Source organism: Vanellus vanellus (assembly GCF_965231255.1).
Source record: "Vanellus vanellus genome assembly, chromosome: 5".
Classification (NCBI taxonomy): Eukaryota; Metazoa; Chordata; class Aves; order Charadriiformes; family Charadriidae; genus Vanellus; species Vanellus vanellus.
The window spans coordinates 37,308,105-37,332,040 of record NC_138910.1 but is presented as its reverse complement, the minus strand read 5'-3'; the positions used below and the strand labels follow the sequence as shown (position 1 = coordinate 37,332,040).

The window sequence follows — 23,936 nt, the reverse complement described above, 5'->3', positions numbered from 1 at the left end:
TCTGTCCCTCTACAATTGTCTCCTGTATTCTTCAATGTTTCATGGAACAGATTCTCGGAAATACTTACATGGATTTGTTTCCACCCGGTCCAGTTGGCTCTGTGTTAGAGGTGCTGAATGAATCTGAGTATTTTTTGGGGAAAAAAAAAAACAGCGTTAAGTGTCCCATTTTTAGTCTTGGTGTCAATAAAAATATGTCCATCATCCTAGAAAGGTTTCCATGGTGCTAAGTTGTTTTCCAGTTACTCCCTACAGGAGTCTGGCCACTTGCTGCGAAGGGAGAACTTGTGGGTCTGTGTTGGTGGTGTTTCTGTTGGAGACACAGTTGGTGAGCAGCAAGTTCATCTCAAACAGCTGTCTTTTAGCTGGATCCTGGAGCACTTAATCATGTGTTGAGCGGTAGAAAGGCAGTAATGATTCAAAGTGGCAATGGCTGAATCATTAATATGTCCAGTATTGCTACTTACCTTGATGGCATCCATGTGTGCAGAAGAGTTATATTATTATGGGGGCAATCTTGATTCAATTGTTTTGCTTTATCCTGTGATCTGATTTGACAGATCCTTCTCTTTTTTTAAATTCTTATTATGGCATCTGTGGAATTTTACTTAATTCAAATTAGTAGGAATCCGTATTCATTTTAATCTGCAATCATTTTTTCTAAAAACTAATGTAATATTTATTGTTGGTTTGTGATTTTTTTTTTTTTTTTGATCATTCACTTTAGGAAACAACTTAAAAAATTATATATGAAAGAAATAGTAGCTTGTTGGGTGCACATTTAAGGGAATGCATATTGCAGCAATAAAAAAATTAAATAATTCCCACCCTGCGTGTACAGGACTACACTTGGGATATGTTGGCCTGCAAACTTCCAGTTGTATTTTCTCCATATATGTCTTTACACACAGGCCTTCTTCCAAGGAGTTAGAGGATCTTTTCCTATAAGTGAAAGATAAGTGTTGCTGGAACATTGCAAATATCTTTCTTTAAGCACTAGTATGAGATTTGACAGCTTTTGGGGAAGAAAAGTATTTTCAGTAAAGAATAGTGACCAGCATCTTATTGAATAATGACACTGAAAGCATCAGTAGTTTTCCTTTGTGATTAGTGAGTAACACGCACAGACGTTTAAATTACTAGTTTGTAGGTTATATTATGCCACTTGGAGTTTATACAGGCATATCTGTCTTAAGGTTAAAACCTTCAGGGCATTAAATGTCGTGTTTGAAGAGGGTACTGCTTTGTTTTCCTGTGATGATTTTATTTTTTTTTTTCACTCTGCCAAATTAAGGGGGTGTTTGAACTTGCACAGATCCCCCCCCCCCCCCAGCTAATTCCACTCACTAGCCACCACTAAGAATTACATGAGACAAATCCTATACCTAATCCATTAGGTTAAAAAAGATGATTCATGCTACAGGGTTACTGGAATATTCTTCCTCTGCCCAAATATATTGACAGGCTAGATGTGACAAATCATTAGAAATTTTCTATAAGAAATGGTCTCATTTTTTAAAGGAGATGATGTTGAATGATTTATTTTTTTCTGTTTACATAATGAAGGTTTGATTGTAACGTTCACAAGTGGGAAGTGCATGTTGTTTGCTTATCACCTAATAGGCACTTGCCCGTTTTTTTTTGAGGGTATATAGTATAATGTGGGTATTTAAGATGGCCTATTTAAAATAGAGTATTATGATGATTTTGATGTTTCCCTTCTGTACTTTTTCCCCAGTATTCTATAACAAAGCGTGAATTTTTAATGTTCTTTTTTCCATTCCCTCAACTCTGATGCAAGGTTGAATGATAGGGGCAGTCATTTAAAAAAATGAAAGAGCAGCTTTACAGGTTTAGTATTAGCCAGTGAGTAAACTGAGATGACAAAGCTAATCTTATAATGGCCTCTGAAATGCCTGGGCAAAGGTGTTCTATTTTGTAGACTTCAGGAGCTCTATTCCTGGTGTTTACTTGCTCATTTAAATCTTTTTCACTGGCAAATTTGTCTTTATTTGATATAAGTTTTATTTAAGATTTTTGATCTTGTGGTATTAATCATTTATCTCACTTATCTAAGATTACAGAAGACGATATTTAAAATAAATGAATCCTAAATAAGTGAAGCTCTGCAGACCGCAGCATTTCGTCTTGTCAGCTGCATATCTCTCTTGCCCCAGGAAGATGAATTTCTCAGCTTTCATCTTCCATGGTAACCAGAGTTCTGAGAACCAGACTGGTTGATGCAACAAAATAAGCAGCAAATAAAAATGCAAAGTTGCTATGGTAATTGTATTTGTCATAGCTTCACTAGCAGGTGTCAATTTTGAATTTTATTGAAACTCAATATTTATGCCTGTATACCAGTACAGAAAGGCATGTGAAATACAATTCTGTAATGGAAATTCTGGTTTATTGTATCCTGTGAGTTCTCATGTTCTGTCTTTTGTGGTGAAACATTCTGGTTTTAATATGTAAGGTGAACGACTAAGGCATCTAATGATGAAAAAACATCTTGCAACTCCTTACAAATGAGTACTTTACAACAGGACATGATATGCACTTAAAAATATTCCAGTAGATTTTGTTAATGACATATATATACCACACAGTGTTAAAGGAATATGGCGGGGGGGGGCACCCATAAAATTCCATCTAAATTTCATAGCTCCTTTCATGTCTAAGTTTCATAGCTCTTGCTTAGGTAACCCATAAAAAAATATTTAAAGGGGAATGCTTGTTTTCTTTCTATTTGGTATGTCTTGGGTGCACTTGAAAGTGTTTGGGGGCATGTTCCCACTGGATAGGTCAGTGAGTTGTTAGCAGCTTTATGGATTAGCTCGGTGGCTTTCTTGTGTAGTTCTTACAAGCATGATCGTTCCAGGAAGGTGGTTATTGATTATGTAGTAGTAATCATAAAGGATATAGCGTATAATGATCTGTGTTATGTTATTGATTTTGCAGGACCTTAATTTCATCAATATTTGGTTTGTGTCAACACTTCTGGAATAAATATTGTGCTGACTCAGTTTCTTTATGCATCTGCTCTGAGATCTTGGTTGGAAATGTAAACACGATGGTATTACTCAGCTGTTGGTTGTAGAAGAGGATTGTTTTGTTGTTTTATTTATTTAAATAATTCATTAAATCGGTTCACTCATATACAACAGATCTTAAAATTGAAGAAGCTGAAATGTTAATTTACCTACGCAATAGTACAGATTTCGAACTCTAAGGCTGTCCAGATAATAAAGTAATCCAATAAAATAAAATAATTTCAAGCACTCAAACTTCGCATGTTTGTGAAATTTTCTTTACCTCCCTCTTTATCAAATAAACAGAACTCCCTTTCCTCTTGTTGTTTGCTTAAGATTTGTGTTTATATACGCACACACATATGTACAAAATACAAACCCCTGGAATATATGGGTATAAAAGGAAAATAATTATTCTATTTCAGTGAAACGAAATTGTTTTTAGGTAAATAAACTCATTGAACAACTTCTTTTTTTGTAAAAGCATCAGTGAAAATTCAGTGTTAATTCTATGTAAAGAAATGGTGCTAAGTCTATAAATATTTCTTTCTGGGAAAAAACCCTAGAATGTGTGACTGAGAAAAACAGTCTATTTCTAAAGTAGTGTGACTTTTTTTCTTTTAATTTATTTCTCTGTGCTACCAAATCCCTTTTAGAAGGGCAAGATGCCTTATTCTTATCTGTAAAATATGTAACACTTTTTCCAAAATTTCAGCAGATGGTCAGTTTCTCCATCATGTCTGATACAGTTTTATTATAACATGAAAGTGGATTTTGGGTCTCTTTTGAACTAAATGAATAATTAGTCTCTGACCTACTAATTTACTTAGAACCTTGAAGTTTGCTCTGGATCATGTGCTAATTTGCCACAGGCAATCCTAGTCTGCTAGATTTCAAGTCTCCATTTGAAGTGTACATCCTGATGGGCTTGATTCAGTGCATTTAATTTTATGTAATGCATTTATCAGTGTCTTTTTAGTTTATGAAGCTTGCAAAACCCCTCATCTTTAGAAAAGTATTGATCTTTCTTCATGATCAGCAAGCTTGCAAGCTAAAACATTACAGGGAGTTGTCATCACAGAGGTTACTCCAGGATGGGATGAATGCTGGGAGGAAGGAGAATGAGCAGAGCTTCTCCAAGGAAAGAGGGCAGTATGGAGGCATGGAGAAATAGGAACTGGGATAGTTTTCAGAAAGCAATGAATGAGCAGAAAGCGATGCGAGCAAGGATGAAATATTTTTATTTGAGATCACAGTAGATTGTTGGTTTTACATCTTTACTACATTGCTGTTTTGTTCAGATTTTAAAAGCAAACGTGTCCAGTTGTTTCAAAAGATGCAGCCTGGTCTTGATTTTGAACTGAAGAATCAGGATAGCATGTGAAATGTTTTCTGAAGTACTTTTTATTTTTAATATTATTTTTTTTTCCCCACAAAGGTGGGAAGAGGGACCACCTGAAGACTGTAGTATATGCTGGAATAATGCATGTATCAACATGAATGAGCTTCTTGTAAATAATTTCTATTTTTTTCTTACCAATGTACAGATGCTTAGTGACTCTGGCACTGTGGGCTGCGTGTGCCCATCACAGCATATGCTATTTAAGTAAGGAAGTGTTTCTCTGTATCTGAAATAATGCTTTATTTGAAGCAAATGTAAAAGAAAATGTTTGAAAAACTCTCAGAGTTAGAATATAATAATTTTTTTTCCAATAAAAACACACCAGAGTAGCCTGATGGGTGACAAATCCCCCACTTAGGTAACAGCGTGTTCAAATTTTTTCTAATTTCTAATCTGTTACAGTTTCTCTTAAATATGAAGCAAGTGCTTGCTGGAGATACCTAGATTGTGTTAAACTGTCTCCTGTAAAATGGCTGTAACAGCCTTTCTCTGTGTAAAAGGCACTGCTTTGTCCCCCTCAGGATCTAGCCTTAGCTCTTTCATAATTGAGATTTTGTTGATGGCTTCTGTAGAAATTGGTTGACCAGAAATAGGGCAATGGGAATACTGCGGTGTCCTACTTTCCCAGACCCTGTTTTGTAGCTTTGTCCCTGGAAGTCAGTAACGTATTCTGTGCCACTGCAGAAATTTTTGCCAAAGCTATTCTCTTAAATGTACATCCTTATGTTCAATTTTGCATTAAAATATTTTAAGGGAGTGCTAAGCTATGGAACTGTACTGTACCACTAGATTATGTGGTGGTATTACCTTCACAGGATTCGCTGTTCATATACAAATAGAGCAAATGTTCATTTGCTCTGCGCTCCAATTTATTTAATATTTATTTTTTTACAATATTTTTGCATTGCCTAAAAGCAGTTCTTTCTAAGTCTCCATAGTTGAACACTATTGAACAGCACCACTGATATATGGCAGTAAAATGTCAATACCTTCTTTTTCCAAAGTGCACTTCAAGGAGCAGTCCATACTTGCTTTAAAGTTAGAGTAATCGTGCTGCCATTGTGCTTAAAGATCAACCTAAACAAGGACAAGTTTTAGCTATCGCTGTAAACCAGGTCAGTCCTTATGCGCCCATGTTCTTTAGTGGTCATTTCATGGTCATAGTTACATGGCTGTTTGCTTACTAGATGAAAGTTTTAACTCCCAGAGTGATTCTGGAGAGGGGTGGTACAACTTTTCACCTTGTGCGAAGTGCAAGAATGAAAACGTGTCAGCTAGTTGTCAACTTTCACGTGTTTTCTCTTTTCAGCCAGGTAGAATGATTATATTTGTTACCCTGTGTGCGTGTTGTTCTCATCTGAATCTAACATTCTCTTTTCCAGAGAAATTTATTTTTACAGCTGGTTAGGTATTTGCTGAATTTCCTCAGACCTTTTATGAACTGTGTGAGGTTCGTTTCTTCTCGGTTCAGTTATAATGCGTCGAAAAAATGTGTTGACTGTACTTGTAACTAATTAATAAAGACAAAGTTAAAATTGCACAGGGTGAAACATTCACAGTGTTTTGTATTTTAGTAGTATTCTTGTGTCTTTTTAAGGAGAAAAAATAATTTTCTGCATTTATTTTATGCTATTATTTAAATCGGAGGAGCATCATATAAATAGCACATAGACATCTTTATAAGGAACCACATAATTAGTTTTAAAATTAGATATTCCATTAACCAATTTGGAATATATAGAATTATTTGTGTAGAGCTACAAATGTCTCTACATGTATGTACCCAACTGTATGTAGGGTCTATAAATGACTATGTGGAATAAGACAGCATAAAAGAATACTGAGAGATAAATAATGAGATTTAAAGGTTAGATGATAGCTACGAGAAGCATAATTGAAAACTGGTCAGAGAGCTTATCCTAGTATCTGACAATAACTGTCAGAATATATCCATAAAATAGTCGCTAGAGTTCACAGGTCATCTATTATGTCATTTTAATGCACTATGCAAGGCAGAAAGATCTGTAGTGTGTCAATGCATTGTACCTTAATAAAGGACAAAAGGTAACTGCAAACTGATGCTGTGCTGTGGTGAGGAGGGCTTACTTCAGCATTAAATCATTCCCGCATCAGTTAGTTGCTGCCACAACTCACCTCCATGTACATGGATTTTTAATGAGCTTTAAAGGTATAATAGGCTTTTACTTTTTATAGATATGCTCTTGTAGTTTGTCACTGGCATTACTGTAGTTTTAAGGAAGTTTCAAGAAGTAATGATTGGTTTTTGTAGGCAGGATTGCTTTTATATGACCTTTTTTTACTAAAGCCAGATGTGTGTTGACTGTGTAGAATATTTATTTCATTGATTATTTTTTCCCCCCAGTGGTGATATCCATAGCAATACTGCATGTGTAGTAAAACCTGATATTCTTAGAACATGTGATTTCTTCTTTACAGACCAGTGCACCTTTCATATCCCTAATTATATTAAGCTAAAAAATGTGGTGTTCTACAAATGTAAAAGATGGAAAAATGATTGTTCAGTCAGCTAAGACCAAGCAAATTGCACGGCCCACACTTTATCTGTCTGGTTAGCTGGGAGTGTGGTAATACAGTGTAGGCAGTTTCCATAAAACACGTGTAAGCATGTGCCTTTTCTGGCATGGATTTAAACACGTCTATGCAAGGATGAGAAAAGGCTCCTCTGAAGGAAGGAACTAATGAATAATTTAATTGTAGTTACTGTTCCCTCCACTCCATAGGATAATTGCTTAATTGGGTAGTTGTCTGTGTGTTCGAGGAGAGTAACTGCCTCCTTCGAGGTGTAGAACCTCTTTTGCTATAGGACCTTGGTGATAAATAGGAAAAGGGACTTAAGACTGGGTTGTAGAATGTGTAGGAATACTTCCTGGGCATGTGTGTGTTCACTGCTGTATCTCACAGTTAATGAAACATCTAGTTTGGAATATGTTGCTGCTTGTAAGGTCTCTGGCCTTGACCATGTTAATTAAATCTCAGGTAAATATGGTAACCATCTGCAGGTAAAGAATTAAGAACAAATTGCATAGGTGTGTTATACAGAGATTTTTTTTTTTTTTTTTTTTTTTTGCACTGTTACGTTTTGTACCCGTCTTGCAATTCCAAGCAGTTCTTTGGCTTAATTCTGTGATACGATTTCTGAGTTAGGACAGTGACGTGAAGCCAAATTCCAGGCATTAGATGTTGTTGCCCGAAGAAATAAGGTGTCATTTTGCTGGCTGTGACATTTCTGAAGTAGCTAAATGTGGTAGAAGGCCTTGTTTCTTTTGTCTAAATAACTGCTTTGCTTGTAGGAACATTTATCAGCAAATGTTTAAATGTCGTAGAAGCTGGCATTTTCAGTGGACTTGCCAAGAGACGAATCTCCCTTCCTCTGAGGCAGCACAAATCAAATTAGCCAAGACTGGGTTTGTTCTTCTAATTGTAGGAATTCTGTCAAATCTGTTTAATATTGAGATACAGCTGACCCACTTGTGTTTGGCAAGTGTTAGTGACCAGAAAAAAAGCAGTTTAAGTTGTCAGCTTTGGTTTTGTTAAAAAATTAACCAACAGTTAATTTTTGCATCTGAAATGTTTTTCAGTACATTTTATTGAGATTAAAAAATCCTGCTGCAGTCTCAATCATATTTGAGATTTAAAAGTGTCCTTAAGGACTTGTGCATTAAGATTTTTTTATAAAAAGAAAAAAAAAACAAGCCGGATTTTCTTTGCAAATAGATGTCATGAGTGTTAATATGACATTATTAATAACTTAATGCCATTAAATATGTCTGATAAATTTGCACATTAAACGCATGCAAAGCGTGTGAGAGAGTTGGTCAAGGGATGTCAGGTTTGGAAAGATACAGATCAGTCGTACACGCTGGACCACCACTACACACACAGTCTGAGCTCTTAGGACCTTATGATTGTTTTGCTTTTAACCAGACTGTTACAGCTGGCCTGCTGTAGGATGCTCTGGTACACTCCATTTTATACAAAACAATAGTGAAACATGGCTGTGAGGGAGGAAAATTGTTGTTACTATTGGATTCTGGCTTTTTTAACTGGAATTTTTTACATGTCATCATTTCACTAGCATTTGGATTCAGAGGCATAATATTGTGTGCTCCCATCTTCTGGACTGTTACCCTCAGGAAATAGAAAGATTTTTTTTTTTCTTTTTAATTTGAATAAAATCTTTCCAAAATCATTGCAGACAATCTTCAAGTGACTTGTTGGCAGAGTATATCCTGGTTGATATTAGAAAATCAATGATTTCCTCATATATATTACTTGCAGGGAGGGAACAACTCCCAGCCGATTGGCATACTTCCTTTTGTCAGGACGACTTATGTTGGCACAAAAGATAAGGCCAAAAGCAATGAGAACTAGGGATCGAGTCTCTTCTAATCTTTATCTTAATATTAGTGGGTGTGAAGTGAGCATTTTTCACTTGAGTAACTGCTAGTTACATCTGACAGTAATATGCAGGTAATTACTCTTTCAGAGCTTGCACTGTATGAGACTCCTCGGGCTGTTTTCACGTGGGAGACCTTTGTCTCAGAAACCCCCCCAGGATTTCAGTCCGCATTTACAACCGTGCTTCTGCATCTTCTCAACACCTTTTTGGGCAGAGTATCAGTTTTGAAGAATGCTTTGGCAATTTCTGAACCCATAGGAGAAAGCAGCAATGGAAGTTGAGTGTGGCTCAGAGCAGCCAATGATATTTGTCAGCTCACTGTGAGAAAGAGTGAAAATACTATAGCTTTCTACATTTTTGCAGTCGTCTTTTTTTTTTTTTTTTTTTTTTTTTCAACCAAAAGCTTCTAAAAAAAAGTGCGTGTTAATATGGCTGTAACTGAAGGAGATGAGAGAAAGAAATATTTTTACACAAAATAACCTTTGCATTTACTAACAGCTGAAGGAGGAATGTAGTAATTCCCCCACCCCTGTGTTTTCATTAGGCTTTTTGTTAGCAAGAAATGAAAAGATACACATTAAAAGTGCAAAATGATTGAAAGAAAGTGCCTTTCTGAACACATTCTAGTTTTTCTTTTTTTTTTTTTATGACATACTTCAGCTGGTAATACTAGGCTCTCTTCCTCCTGACTTGATTCTGGCTGTTAAAATACTAGTTTATACCAGGCATTTCTAGTATTGGTTCCTATTGGCATGAGCTAGAATTTAGTACTACTGAATTTCTTATTTAAAAAATACCATTTCATGAGATACTTCTGGCTTTCAAGCAATTACAGTATCAGAATATTGTACACATTCTGTTTTCCCTGATTAGTAGCCTTTTACATAGTCATTGGCCAAGGGCAAATGACCTGTCTTCCAAATTTTGAAAACTGCTGGAATCATGTTAGTATATGTGTAACTGGATCAATGCCTGGAAGATCTGTTTAGAAGCCATAATTTGCTTATGTGACATAATTTTTTTTTCATCATTATGTGGTTTAAAAACCCTCTAGCAACAGCCATGTAAAAGCAATTTTATTCTTGAAATATCATGCATAAGGAAAAAAAAAGACAGAAGATGTTGTTCTAAGATTATTGTGCATTTTCTGTTTAATTCAGTCAAATATGTTCAAATACCACTGGGATATTTTTTCTTTTTTAAAAAGTATATATTAATTTGCACAATGAGATGTAGATTTTTCTATAACACTGTAAAGAATTGAACTGGCATAGCTGCTAAGTTTCTTCTGTGTGTGTGGCAAATAGTTATAAAATGAGGCCAATGTAGCTTTTGTTGTGTGCAGTTCATTTTTTGCTTGAATATATGGTATGCTTCATGCATACAGTAGATGTAAATAAGTATTTATTTCAGAGAAGCTTAACTTGGGTGTCTTCACTACATACTGTTTTTTTTGTTGGATTGTGCTCTACTTCTCAAGGCCTGTTCACTTAAATCAAGGTCAATGCTAGTAATCTTTTGGTGCAATGTCAGTCTCAATTATGGAGGAGATAACATAATGAAATTGAACTACAATTTTACGTAGTTAAATTTCAAACAGACTTAGCCTGACATTTGACCTAAATCATTATTAATTCATCATTAATGTCTTTGAAAATATTTGTGTATAAAGTAGTGCAATGGTGTTGAATAGTAGTATGTGTGTAACCAAAATACTGGAAAACGGATGTTATTTGAAATATTTGTAACAGTGGTCCGTAGATATTTTAATTTATAATAATAACATAATTTCACACTGGAAGTGATGTGGAATTCTGTCAATTTTCATGTACCTGCTGTCTATGAAAAGACTGCCTAATAGTTTATTTACAATGAAGGTAGGAAAGAAATTGAGTGTAATTCAGAACATCCTGAGACTGTTGTTCAAGTGGACTTACTATTTTCGACATACTGCTCAGTCACTGTAATTATGATCTCTGCAAGACACTAGGTATTGTAAAGGAATGTCAGATCCTCTAGCAGTAGACAAATACTATTTAGAAGTTGCAATACAGAAAGATGAAAACTAGACCAGAAGTGTAAATCTGGTGGGAGACGATAGATTAAAACAGGCAAAGTGTCTGGATGCATTTGGTTACTTTATAATAATTTTACACATGTAAAACCAAACTTGTTATCCCACAGTCTGTAGACATTCAGTTCTCTGTTTTTAGAAACTCAAGGTGCATCTTTAAACGTGTGACCCAAGCCAAGGGTTACGCTTGGATAACATGACCATCTGTGTTATCAGTGTGGTATTGCAGAGCACTTACAAAGCACATTGAATCTCACATTGTCACAGGTGTGTTGTTCAAGCTTAAATGAAAAGGGGAAGAATTGCTTTGTAATTTTTTTAATTTTTTTATTTAACTGGTTAGGTATTATATTTGCTGAGTTTGGTAAACACCTTTTGGCATCTTTGTGTCCTATCTCAAGGTTTTTTTTGCTTCCTTCTTCTCTGTGGTATATAATTGTATGATCACCCCTCCCTTTGCCCAGAGTTTACCCTCTGTTGAGATAGAGATCCACTGTACAGTCGATGAATAGCTAAGGTGTAAACTCTAGGACTTCTTTACAAATTTAAGTTTTGGTCCTTAGTTATGATGTATTATGACCTCCTGTTTTTTCTTTCTGTTAATAGGATCTGTTTTTACACTAAAAGTTCAAGTAAATGACATCATCAGTCATCAGTACCTGCCACAAGCGGTTGTGGAAGTGTTTGTTAACTACACGAAGACAAATTCTACTCTTACTGGAAACAATGGAGCAGTGTTAATAAAAGTTCCCTACAAATTAGGATTAAGCTTAACTATCGTATCATACAAGGATGGCTACATCTTAACACCTTTGCCTTGGAAGACTGGGAGAATGCCAAGTACGTAAGCATCTTACAGTCCTATTATTAAACTGTATCTGTCGGTAATTAAATTTCTCTCTTCCTCAGCAGTCTGGGTAGTTATTGTCAACTGAAAATGACTGAATGAAGTCAGTCAAGGGAGGTGGTGCCTGTCAATGCAGATGGAAGGGTGAATGATCTGTTAGGCTTTTCAAAATTCTTAGTATTCTAAAACAGAAAATAGCCCTTTACAACTAACTCTAGGTTATATTGTGATACCTTGAGCGTATTCTGAGAAATTGTTTACCTAGACTTAGCAAAGGGCTGGTAATGTGTTTGGACAAAAAGCATGTTGTTTTTAGTGATTAGTGATTCCTGGAGTGCCGATGCTTTGAGCCCTGTATAACAGGTATAACCTGTTGTTATATCTTTGTCTGGACAACAGGAGTAATTTATTTATCCAGTCTTTATATACTCTCTTTTTTAACTGCTCTATTCACTATTTCTTCAGAATTGGAGATATTGCATGATTTTTTTCAGCTGCATAGTGTAACATGTTATCACTTTCCACAGTATACTCGTCTGTGACGCTTTCGTTATTCCCACAAAGTCAAGCTAATATATGGCTGTTTGAAGATACTGTCTTAATTACTGGAAAACTGTCTGGTAAGTTCAGTGTATGCAGACCATAATCTAAACATTTTGTGATAACCATCTGTACACGTACAAAAAAAATTAGGCGTGTTCATATTCTTGTGTAATACCTATCTACTCAAAGCCAGATTTTCAGTAATTGTATGACTGTGTGCGGTAGGCTGACCCTGTCTGGACGCCAGGTGCCCACCAAAGCTACTCTATCACTTCCCCTCCTCAACTGGACAGAGGACAGAAAATATAATGGAAGACTTGTGGGTTGAGATCGGGACAGGGAGAGATCATTCACTAATTACGGTCACAGGCAAAACAGACTCGACTTGGGAAAATTATTTTAATTTATTACCAATCAAATCAGAGTAGGATAATGAGAAATCAAACCAAACCTTAAAACTCCTTCCCCCCACCCCTCCCTTCTTCCTGGGCTTGACTTTACTCCCAGTTTCTCTGTCTCCTCCCCCAGTGGTGCAGGGGGAAGGGGAACAGGGGTTTCAGTCAGTTCATCACTTGTCTCTGGTGCTCCTTCCCCTTCAGAGGGAGGACTCCTTACACTTTTCCCCTGCTCCAGTGTGGAGTCCCTCCCACAGGAGACAGTTGTCCATGAACTTCTCCAACATGAGTCCTTCCCCTGAGCTACAGTTCTTTGCGAACTGCTCCAGCATGGGTCCCTTCCACAGGGTGCAGTCCTTCAGGAACAGACTGCTTCAGCATGGATCCCCCATGGGGTCACAAGTCCTGCCAGTAAACCTGCTCCAGCATGGTCTCCTTTCCCTACGGACCCACAGATCCTGCCAGGAGCCTGCTCTAGTATGTACTTTCCACGGGGTCACAGCCTCCTTCAGGCATCCACCTGCTCCAGCATGGGGTCCTCCATGGGCTGCAGGTGGATATTTGCTCCACTGTTAACCTCCGTGGGCTGCAGGGGGACACACTGCCTCACCATGGGCTTCACTATGGGCTGCAGGGGAATCTCTGCTCTGGTGCCTGAAACACCTCCTCCCCCTCCTTTTTCCCCAGCCTTGGTGTCTGCAGAGTTGTTTCTCTCGCATATTCTCACTCCTCTCTCCAGCTGCAGTTGCGCATTCTTCCTCCCCCCCTCACCCCCCCTCCTTCTTAAATATGTTATCACAGAGGCGCTACCACTGTCACTGATGGGTTCGGCCTTGGTCAACTTCAGGTCTGTCTTGGAGCCAGCTGGCATTGGCCCTGTTGGACATAGGGGAAGCTTCTAGCAGCTTCTTACAGAAGCCACTCCTGTAGCCCCCCCACTACCAAAACCTTGCCTCACAAACCCAAAACACTGTGACAAGTGCTTGACTAGAAATACACAAACTGTGGAGAAAATAGGTGAAAACAGGTTATGCTAAATGGATTTCTGTTTTACCATTGCTAAGGCAAAATATTACTCTTTTACAGATGCCAAATCTCAACCGAGTGTTCAGTTTCCCAAATTTTTAATAAAGCTTCCAACAAATCACCATATTACAAATGTTACAGCCTATCTGACAGTGCCAGAGCAATTTTTGAAAGTGGACAGCTTTCTCTATACTACAGGAATTCTTCTAAATAAATCAGGTATGTAAATATGTTGTTTAAGAATTTTTTTTAAAGAAGAAATCTTCAAATTATAATGCATATGAGTTCACAGTGTTTCAGAGAAGCATATGCTTAAATTAAAAGGGACTGAACCTGCTTTTATTGCATTAAATCACAAAGCTTTGTTCTATAGGAGTAAGCTGTAAACACATCAGGTAAGTAATTGATGTCACTCTATCTTGTTCCCTGTAGTATGAGAACATCACATATCTTACACTTAAATACTCCTTCAGAGTCTGCTTTTTATATATGTGTGTGTATGTATATATGTATATGTTCAGGATTTCATGAGACTGTGTAACTGTGTTAGTAAACACCTTACAAATATGGTTATGGTTATGGCCAGAGTGTAAACTAGGTGAACTTAAAGGAGTCAGTGAAATTGCAGCAATTGACTTCAGCTGTGGGGTTTTCTGCATTTTCACTAGAAAGGTTGACTCTAGGAGCTTTACAGCTAGCATAAAGATTGTATGGAAGCTTCAGTTTGGCTAACCGACAGTTAATCTGCATAAGCCTGTTTGAAACCAAGTAGTCACTATGTATACAGAGCACAACTGTAATAATGTTTTCTGTGCATCCGTTTCACTGGAACAGCAGTAAGTGTTTCCTAAGTCATTATAACTGTGCTCATATGCAGTTGGATCTTTGTAGTATTTGTCATTCTGTTGTATTTTTTTTTTTTACTTGCATAAATACGGTAATCTCTGGTAGATTGTACTGTGTGCAGTTCCATCTTTCTTTTGTTTTCCTTTTTATTCCTGGTGGACCTGAAGCATGAGGAGGCTGCTACATGGCTTATTTGAAACTTGTCATGCTCTCTTCTTTAGTTTTCATTGAATTAAAATCATCATATATATCGATATCTTGACTTACATATTTAAAAACCTTTCTTATCTATATTTCACCTCTTTAAATGTAAAACATAACAGAAAAAGCAATGTTTTTCCCCTTCGAGTTTTCCTTTCAATCTGTCTGGCATGTGTTTTAAATTATTCATATACTCCTAAAGGAATAGCCTTCCTTTTAGGGAAGGTGGAAGCTAATTGATATCTGATGCACTGGGAGTTTTCTCACAACCAGCTTCTAACAGCTTGCATAGATTTAATGTTATTCTGGTACTTATTAATTCTCTTTCTGCCTCTTTCACCATCCTGTCATATTGTGCATTCTGAAGTATTTGCAAATTAGTCTAAGGAAAACAAAGGAAACAAACTTTCAGGCTGCCCTGTAAAGCTTTCTATATGCAACATTTCCTTTGAGTGCTTTGACAAGCCTCATGATTAACTATTCAGTTAATTATAACTGCCAAATTAGAAAGTTTTAGAAAATTTTAAGAGGACTGTTCAACTAAGGAGAAATGCAGCAGTCGTATATTTCCATATGTCTTCAGTTTGATTCAATGTTATGTATATTGCAATTATACAAAAATTCTTAATTATCTGTATTTCACATAGGTTACCTATTTTGTAATCAAATTATCTGAGGGGAAAAACCCTTCTTCCACCCCCAAGCCGAGTTTTGCTTAATCATTGGTTCTACAGTCAACATCGAACCTGTATGTCAAAAGTCTGTTTCTCTTTTACAGATTTGATATAGAAATGACTGGGTTTTATTTTAATCACAAGATTTTAAAAGTCCAGAAGAGAAGAAATGTTGATTTTTATTTGACCAAGTTGGTGACAGTTGACTGTGTAGCTGGATATGAATGAGGGCTTGCCTTTAGTTATAATTATAGATTCTTAATTCTAAATATTTTTAAAAAAATACGCTATGAATGGAGAATTACAGACAAGATATTTCTCACATTCAGGTTTCAAAAGCATGGAATTGACTCCTCTTGCTGCAATATGTGTAAACGTTCTTTTGACTGGGAAGGAACTGAAAGTAAATGGTCCCATTCAGATTACACTTCCTCTTTCCACAAGTACTGTAAAATCAGGAGATGCTATACCTGCATGGACATTCGATATGAAAACTGGTAAGTGGGTTAATTATTTGTTATTCTACCTTTTAGCACATCTATATAGTTGTGGACACATGACACTATGTCATGGAACGGTGATGGTGCTAATATATGAGGTGGTGGTAAATAGTCACCAATTTTACTAGAGCTTCTATATTGTTTTTGATTGACTAGCTTGAATTGTTCCAAGGAATTTCCCTGTTTTCATTAGTTCAAAAAGCTTTGGTAAAGTTCATTAGCATTCCTATTGAACAAATTTTTAATGTGACGGATTTTTATTTTCATGAGAGGCTAAGAATTCGGGGAAGATACATTTTAGGTGATATTAAATTTTAAGCCTGGTAATTTTGTGAATGCCTTTTAAGAAAACAAGTCAGAATTGAAGATTTGGTTGCTTTGTTTCCTAGATTGTAGCTCTACAGATCCTTTGACACTAAAGCTGGAATAGGTATTACTTCAGATAATAAAAGCAATTCAGAAAGTGAAATGAAGGGGAAATAAGAGTTATCAAAGGGAACAACATAGTTCTTATAGTATGCATGGGAAGGGGAGGCTGGGGATTAGACATTCTAAACCTTTTGTCATCCCTTCATGTCTAATTTTAGTCAAGACTGAGTAATGAGCTACATACATTTATCCCATTTAGATGTCCTGTATTAGGTGCGTGTGTATTAGTGTACTGATTGTCTTACATTGTACCTTATACTTTCCATCACACTTCGTCTTGAAATACACAAGTGAGTGAAGAGGTAAGTCTCTTACTCCCTATTAAGACAAAAAGCTGTTATTCAACTGTTGGAAATACAGGAGAGGACACCAACTCTAACAAAGTGTTGTTTACATGTTCAAGAAAAAAACCTAATCATCTTAATGAAGAACAACCAAGGAACATTAATTCGAATTAAGAATGTGCTAATAAAAAATGGGCTAGGTTGTCTCTTGGGAAAAGAATGAATAGAGTAAGTTTTGGCGTAGAAGATTAAGTCTGTCTATACACCTAGAAGACTTCAGAGGGGTAACTGGTGATAAGAGATCATTCTTCGTCAAAGAAAATGTTTTAGTCTGACATGGTGAAATAGCATAGTGGGTTTTAATTTCTTGCTGCCACAGCCACTTTTACCAGCTCCTGTGCTCATCTGTACCTATGCTGAGCTGTTTTAACTCACTAAACAGAAAACTCGGTTAACAATGTTATTAAAACAAAAAGCTGACAGAGCTGAAGCAGCTTGGCACAGGGTCAGGTTAGAGTATAAATCAGTGTAAGGTGTGTATGTGGGTGTTGAGGGGCCTACTCAACACTCAAGCATGTTGGCCTTGGGAGTAGAGCAAGAACAGGGGCATAGCATGCTGACCCAATAAAAACAATTAAAACAGTTGGTTTTTTTCCTCTCAGATGGGGTGTACTCTGGTAGAGGTTCTGTCAAGGTAAATTGTTTGTGGTGGGTGCTCACTGAGGTGTAGTGTTTGCATGGAGGCTTTGCTGCTGCTTGCTGAAGAGAGGACAAGGAGGACTGTGGACAACGAGAGAGACTTTTGGGGCATAACTCTAACTTCCACTTTTTCTTCCACTTCTTTATCTCTTCTCTACAGTGAAAACTTGCAACTGTATTCCCTGTTCTGGATGTTTGTTCTTAAATAATAGGTTTCTTTTATTTTTACCTTTAATCCGAATGTGCAAAATGACTTTTTTTCTAAGGTAACTGAGTAGTAGCAAGGCATTCCTTAGTCAAGGTTCTGGTGACTGAGGACAGCTGAACACCTCAGCTCTCCAGCAAGTATTTGAGAGTGTCCATAAGCAGCAGTAGGCCCCCATCTGAGCTACCTACGATGCAAAGACATAGCAAAACCAATGGAGAGCTACCACTGGCCTGAATAATGAGGCTGCGGCATCCAAGCTGTTGTATGCAGAATGTCCCCAGCAAGATATTGAGACACACTCCTAAACTCTGAAGTCCTTGTGTAATATGTCATAGTGGTAATCAGAGCTTCCGTGTCAGTATTGACAGTGGTAAGGGAACAGGTCTGTGTTTGATGTTGTGTAGACTGACCCATATGCAACTAGAAAAAAAGAAACTGCTTTCATGTGTTTGCTCATGCAGTGTTCCCTGGGGTTACTCAAAGTGGAATAGTACTGAGATTGTTCCTGGAAAATGAGTTTTTGTAATTATATTCCAGCTGCTGTAAATGCAGAATTTGTTGATGTATATTGAATGTGGCTTCCTTCTTACTAAATATTTTGCCTCATTAGTAGCAAAAGTACTTTGTGGATTTTGATAGAATTACAAAAAAAAAAAAAGAGAGCTTGTAAGCTTGCACTGTAACATTACATTGAGAACAATATCCTTCTGTTTGAATGGCAGTAAATCATAGAGAATATGTGCTTACTCATAAATCACATTTTAACACTTTTCTTAATAAGTACTATTTTCTATGGAGTATATTGAGGGGGAGCTATAATTTACTAGAGGACAGCAAAGATTATATAGCTTCTTATTGATTTGTTCAGTCAATATAGAACTTCTGGAGACCTAGAATTCATTTTTGTCTTGTATATGTGGTGTTTTGTGTTGGTTTTTTAAATCTGCCTGTAAGTAGTCTACCCTGTATACTTGTAAAACAACAGTTTTGCAGCATAGTGACATCTTGCCGTAGAGTTGACAGGACAGAGAATTTGAGGATCTGTTGTTGTTGCCTCCATATGAGAGTTAGGGATGGAAGACTATACCAGCTGATCTTGCTCCTGAGTCTGGACAAAAGGTTTTCCAGAGAAAACTGAGAAACCACCTATTTCAGGGCCCTAGGTGGTGGCTGCTGCTATTGCCCTCTGCCAGCCATCACAAGTACCAGGAGAAGGCTGCAAGTTTGTGTGTCTAATATTTTGTGTGTGTCTGTGCGTGTGTGCATATGTGGCATGTGTCAGTTCTCATCTTTATCTCTTGCTGGTAGATATTTCCCTTTGCTTTGCTGAAAGAAGGGTCCTGGACAAAAATTGAAATTATAGAGCTTATATGAATTATACTTTTTGCATGCTTCGGTTATTGTTTTTTTAAAAAAGCTGCTGCTTCTCTCCTTCTGAGTATTTCCAGTTTGAAAATTTAAGGTTGTTTATAAGAGGTTGTTTTCTGTCCTTAGAATTTCACAGATGGCCCATAATAAATGTGTTCAAGTGCATTAAGCATAATTCTGTCTATTCTACTGCATGCTTTATTAACTGTAGAAGCTGGCATACCATAATACCTATCCTTTGCTTTGCCAAACAGATGGTGTGAAATCTGTGTCCTAACAATAGACTTTCCTTGGGCGAAGTGAACTGTTACTGCCTTGGGGCAGGGAGCAGGAAAGAACATTTAAGACAAACATTGTTTATACTGTTGTGCTTTATTAGATTAAAATGTTTTCCTACTAAGTGCTGCTAGCTCATGTTAAACTTGTATTCATATGCTTAGATTACCTGCTCCTTGATTATTTTTTTTTTTTTTTTTAGCCTTGGCTTTCATACATGCTTAAGCTCATATAATAAGATTTTTCAAATTATTTATGTGCATATCTATGAAAGACAGTTGTTAATACATAAATGAATCATATTAAGTTAAATTCTGGTAAGTAAGGGTGATGCTTTATTTCAAAGTAAATGCCCACACAGGGATATTTGCAATGAAATTGTCAAGAGAGAAAGTTTGCATGTTTAGCTAAAGCTGTGTAATAGATAGCGTATAGGTCAGAAGTTTCAGTGTTTCTTGTGACCTTGTGCATTTTTGGCAATAGCCTAATTGCTAATGGTTTGAGGTATAGAAGAATCCTGCACGGCATGAGCAATATTTTGTCCTTTTTTTTTTTCAGGTGCTTGGGTAAGCCGTGGGCTAGGAATGGTAAAGGAAGCAGATGGTCAATTAGTATGGACGTATACTGCTCAACACTTAGGCTACTGGATAGCAGCTCCGTTGCCTGGATCAAGAGGTATTGCAACAACTGGCAAAGAAATTACTGAGTAACCCAAGTAACAATGTATCATAAAGCTGTCAGTTTGATTGCTTTATTTAACACTAGAAAGGGAAAAATGACATATAATTTCAACAGTTGCATAACTTTTGTTTGAATCCTCATAGTGTGCCTTTGTGCATATAACCATTTCCTAGAACTTCAAATGCTATAAGGGGAAAAGTCCAGACTGTATTTGAACTTATGTGTTTATACTATCGCCATCTTTTGGAAGAAGCCTGCAAGGAAACTGTGACTACATAGATCCCTTACTGTTGAGGATCATATGTGACAGGAAGAAATACAGCAAAATTAGTCTGGGGCAAAATGGTCCCAGTGGATTCTGTTTTGTGTACACTTGTTGCATGTTTTGCAAATTCACATGAAGTGATTCTTAGCAGAGAGCTATGGTGTCAAAATTGAAAAACAGTTAGCGCTTTCTGACAGAAGCACTAAATAGAAAATGTAGACCATGTTTCTAAGTCAGTTTGCCCAACTAATACAAATGTAATTTGACTGGAATTTAGTAGATGTTATGGTAATACTTTAGTACTTGAGATGAACCTTCAAAGATCCATTGTATTGTAACCACCGTTTGTATATTTTCCAGTTTGCTGAAATAGCAAGGTGAAATGGGAAGGATAAACATAGTGCCATAGGAACACAAAATCACTGGAAAAGTACAGTTTAATTTATTAGCTACAGCTCTGCATATCAAGCATAATTACCTGTTTTTGAAAACTAATTCTTGTCTGGTTTTGTTTGACAACCTAGAATCGATTATTAGTGCGGTTTCCAAGGACATAACAGCCTATCACACAGTGTTCCTTACGGCCATACTGGGAGGTACTGTTGTCATTATCATTGGATTTGTTGCTGTTCTTCTTTGTTACTGCAGGTAAGCAAAAAAAAAAAAAAAGCTCTAATAAGCTCAGTATACATGGAATTTAAATGGAATTTAAGGTTGATCATAGAATCACAGAATGGTTTAGGCTGCAAGGGACCTTAAAGATCATGGAGTTCCAACCCCCCTGCCATGGGCAGGGACACCTCCCATTAGAACAGGTTGCTCAAAGCCCTGTCCAACCTGGCCTTGAACACCTCCAGGGATGGGGCATTTACAACTTCTCTGGGCAACCTGTTCCAGTGTCTCACCACCTTCATAGTGAAAAATTTCTAACTTAAATATCTATTTTAATCTACCCTCTTCCAGTTTGAAGCCATTACCACTCATCCTATCACTACACGCCCTTGCAAAAAGTCCCTCTCCAGCTTTCTTGTAAGCCCCCTTCAGATACTAGAAAGCTGCTATAAGGTCTCCCTGGAGCCTTCCCTCCTCCAGGCTGAACAACCCTAACTCTCTGATCCTGTCATCACTGGAGAGGGGCTTCAGTCCTCTGATCATCTTGGTGGCCCTCCACTGGACCTGCTCCAACAGGTCGATGTCCTTCTTGTGCTGAGGGCTCCAAAACTGGATGCAGTACTCCAGGTGGGGTCTCATGTGAGTGGAGTAGAGGGGCAGAATCACCTCCCTCAACCTGCTGGCCATGCTTCTTTTGATACAGTCCAGGATGCAGTTGGCTTTCTGGGCTGTGAGTGCATGTTGCTGACTCATGTTGAGCTTCTCATCAACCAGCACCCCCAAGTCCTTCTCCTCAGGGCTGCTCTCAATCCATTCTTTGCCCAGCCTGTATTTGTGCATGGGATTGCCCTCACCCACATGTGGGACCTTGTATTTGGCCTTGTTGAACCTCATGATGTTTGTACGAGCCCACCTCTCAAGCCTGTTCAGGTCCCTCTGGATGGCATCCCTTCCCCGGCATGTCAGGCGCACCACATAGTTTGGCATCATCGGCAAACTTGCTGAGGGTGCACTCAATAAATAGTCTTTTGAAGTTGAGATTTGTTTCCTTAGCTAACCCTTAACATGTACCCTAATATTTTTTCAAAAATTACAGTTATTACAGAATTTCATTTTAAGTTTGTGACATAACATTACACTATAACTATAACCAAAATCTAATCTTCAGTTAATAGTCTAGTATTTCCTAGTATGCTCTACAGTCACCTTGCATCTCTTTTGCATAGGGATAAATGTGGTCGGACACAAAAGAAGGAAAAAAATACAACTAAGCTGGAGGTCATAAAAAAAGACCAGACAACATCAACAACTCACATAAATCACATCAATGCTGTCAAAGGGTCTTTAAAGTTGGAGGATAAGTCACAGTTATATACACCGAAGATCTCTTCATACAGCCCTCAAAGAAGGATGTCCATAGACACAGAAGATGGAAAATCACGAGACAATTTTAAAATCTACACAGAGGATGCTTCTTATCAGTCATCCTGTCAGACTGGTCAGTCAAGAAATTCAGCCCATTCATTGGAGCCTAATGCTGTAGTTAGGCATTTACAGCAGCAGAAGCATAGTAATGGTACTGTTTCCCAGGCTCCTAGGGACATTCAAGACCAAAACAGATACCTTTCACTGAAAGAGGAGATGTATGGGCTTTCCCATATCCCAGAACATCTAATGCATATTTACAATCAACCTATTGCTATTCTTCAAACCTCTGACCTTTTCCACTCCCCAGAACAAATGCATCCTGCTAAATCAGCAACTTTGCCGAGAAAAGGGCAGTTAGTATATAGCCCCATGATGGAACCCATGAATCGCGACAGTTACATGCAAACGTTACCGAAAATTCCAGTGCACTCTCATCCACAGCCTTCTGTCTGCAGAGATGAAAACAGTACATTAGATGGTGAAGAGGGCTTACCTTCTCAAACATCAAACTGGGGCCGGTACACTAATAGCTTACTTGAATCTGTCTCTGTTCCTGGGACATTGAATGAAGCAGTTGTAATGACTCCATTTTCATCTGAACTTCAAGGTATTTCAGAACAAACATTATTGGAACTCTCTAAAGGAAAACCATCTCCACACCCTCGAGCATGGTTTGTGTCCCTGGATGGAAAGCCAATCGCTCAAGTGAGACATTCTTTCATAGATCTGAAAAAGGGCAGAAAAACAGAGAGTAATGATACCAGTCTGGACTCTGGTGTGGACATGAATGAGCATCACCCTAGTAGGAAGCTGGAGAGAGAGAAAACTTTCATAAAAAATATGCCGCATTCTAAGATCCTTTACTTGGAAGATCTGGATTTGAGTAGCAGTGAAAGTGGGACAACTGTTTGCACTCCAGAGGACCAGGCTGTAAGGCACATTCTGGATGGAGGAAATGGGTCAGCCATAGAACAGCATGATGAAGAAGGTCTAAGAAGAAAAACTGTATCAGGAAGTCATGAATCTGGTATCCCTTCTGCTAGAAAAAGGGATAGACCATCTATCACGAAAAGAGATAGCAAAACCAATATCTGGAAGAAAAGAGAGGAGAGGCCGCTTATTCCTATAAATTAAAACACAATGTGCTTTGTGTTGTTGCTCTCCCTGCTGGTTATTGACCTCTTGGCTGCTTCTGTAATTCTGCAGTGTTGGGTTTACAAGGGAAATGTTGTTTTCTAGTATCAAGAAAAGTTACTTTTTTTTTTTTTAATACGCAGATTGAGTTACTAAAGTTCAACTGGGCAATTGATATTCAATGTGAATTGAAAACAGGGAAATGCTACTATTAAAATTTTCCAGTTCCTAATTTTGCTGGCAGTTTAAGGAAGGCCCACATTTTAATTAGCCTGTCATTCTTGGACACACCTCTGGGAATGCACAGTGAGAAATGTAGGCACATGTTTTAATTTTTTTGTACTTATTGCTAATGCATTAGTAGACTAGTTAAAGCCATTCCTTAGCCTTGTTCCTAATCAATGTGACCATCTGTACAGTATTTTATATATGAACTTTTCTAGGGATCTGTTACTACTTCTTTATATAATGTAAAATGTTTCATCAGTTTGTTCCACGACACCAGCAGATGAGCCCTGTTGGATTTATCAGCGGAGCTCTATAGCATTATTGCCCTACCTGTGTGCCCATC

The 23,936-nt window shown here is 37.5% G+C and overlaps 1 protein-coding gene across 1 annotated transcript in view; it reads left to right on the top strand.

Annotated features, from left to right (window-relative positions):
- FAM171B (family with sequence similarity 171 member B) overlaps positions 1 to 23,365 on the top strand; it is a gene marked incomplete at both ends in the record, with an annotated part of 34,118 nt that extends 10,753 nt beyond the window's left edge. Inside the window, 7 exons of the mRNA XM_082483562.1 lie at positions 11,556 to 11,789; positions 12,324 to 12,416; positions 13,821 to 13,979; positions 15,811 to 15,978; positions 19,804 to 19,920; positions 20,716 to 20,839; positions 22,030 to 23,365. Coding sequence (XP_082339688.1) covers positions 11,556 to 11,789; positions 12,324 to 12,416; positions 13,821 to 13,979; positions 15,811 to 15,978; positions 19,804 to 19,920; positions 20,716 to 20,839; positions 22,030 to 23,365 — 2,231 coding nt within the window. The remainder of the gene's footprint in view (positions 1 to 11,555; positions 11,790 to 12,323; positions 12,417 to 13,820; positions 13,980 to 15,810; positions 15,979 to 19,803; positions 19,921 to 20,715; positions 20,840 to 22,029) is intronic.
- Positions 23,366 to 23,936: the final 571 nt, after the last annotated feature.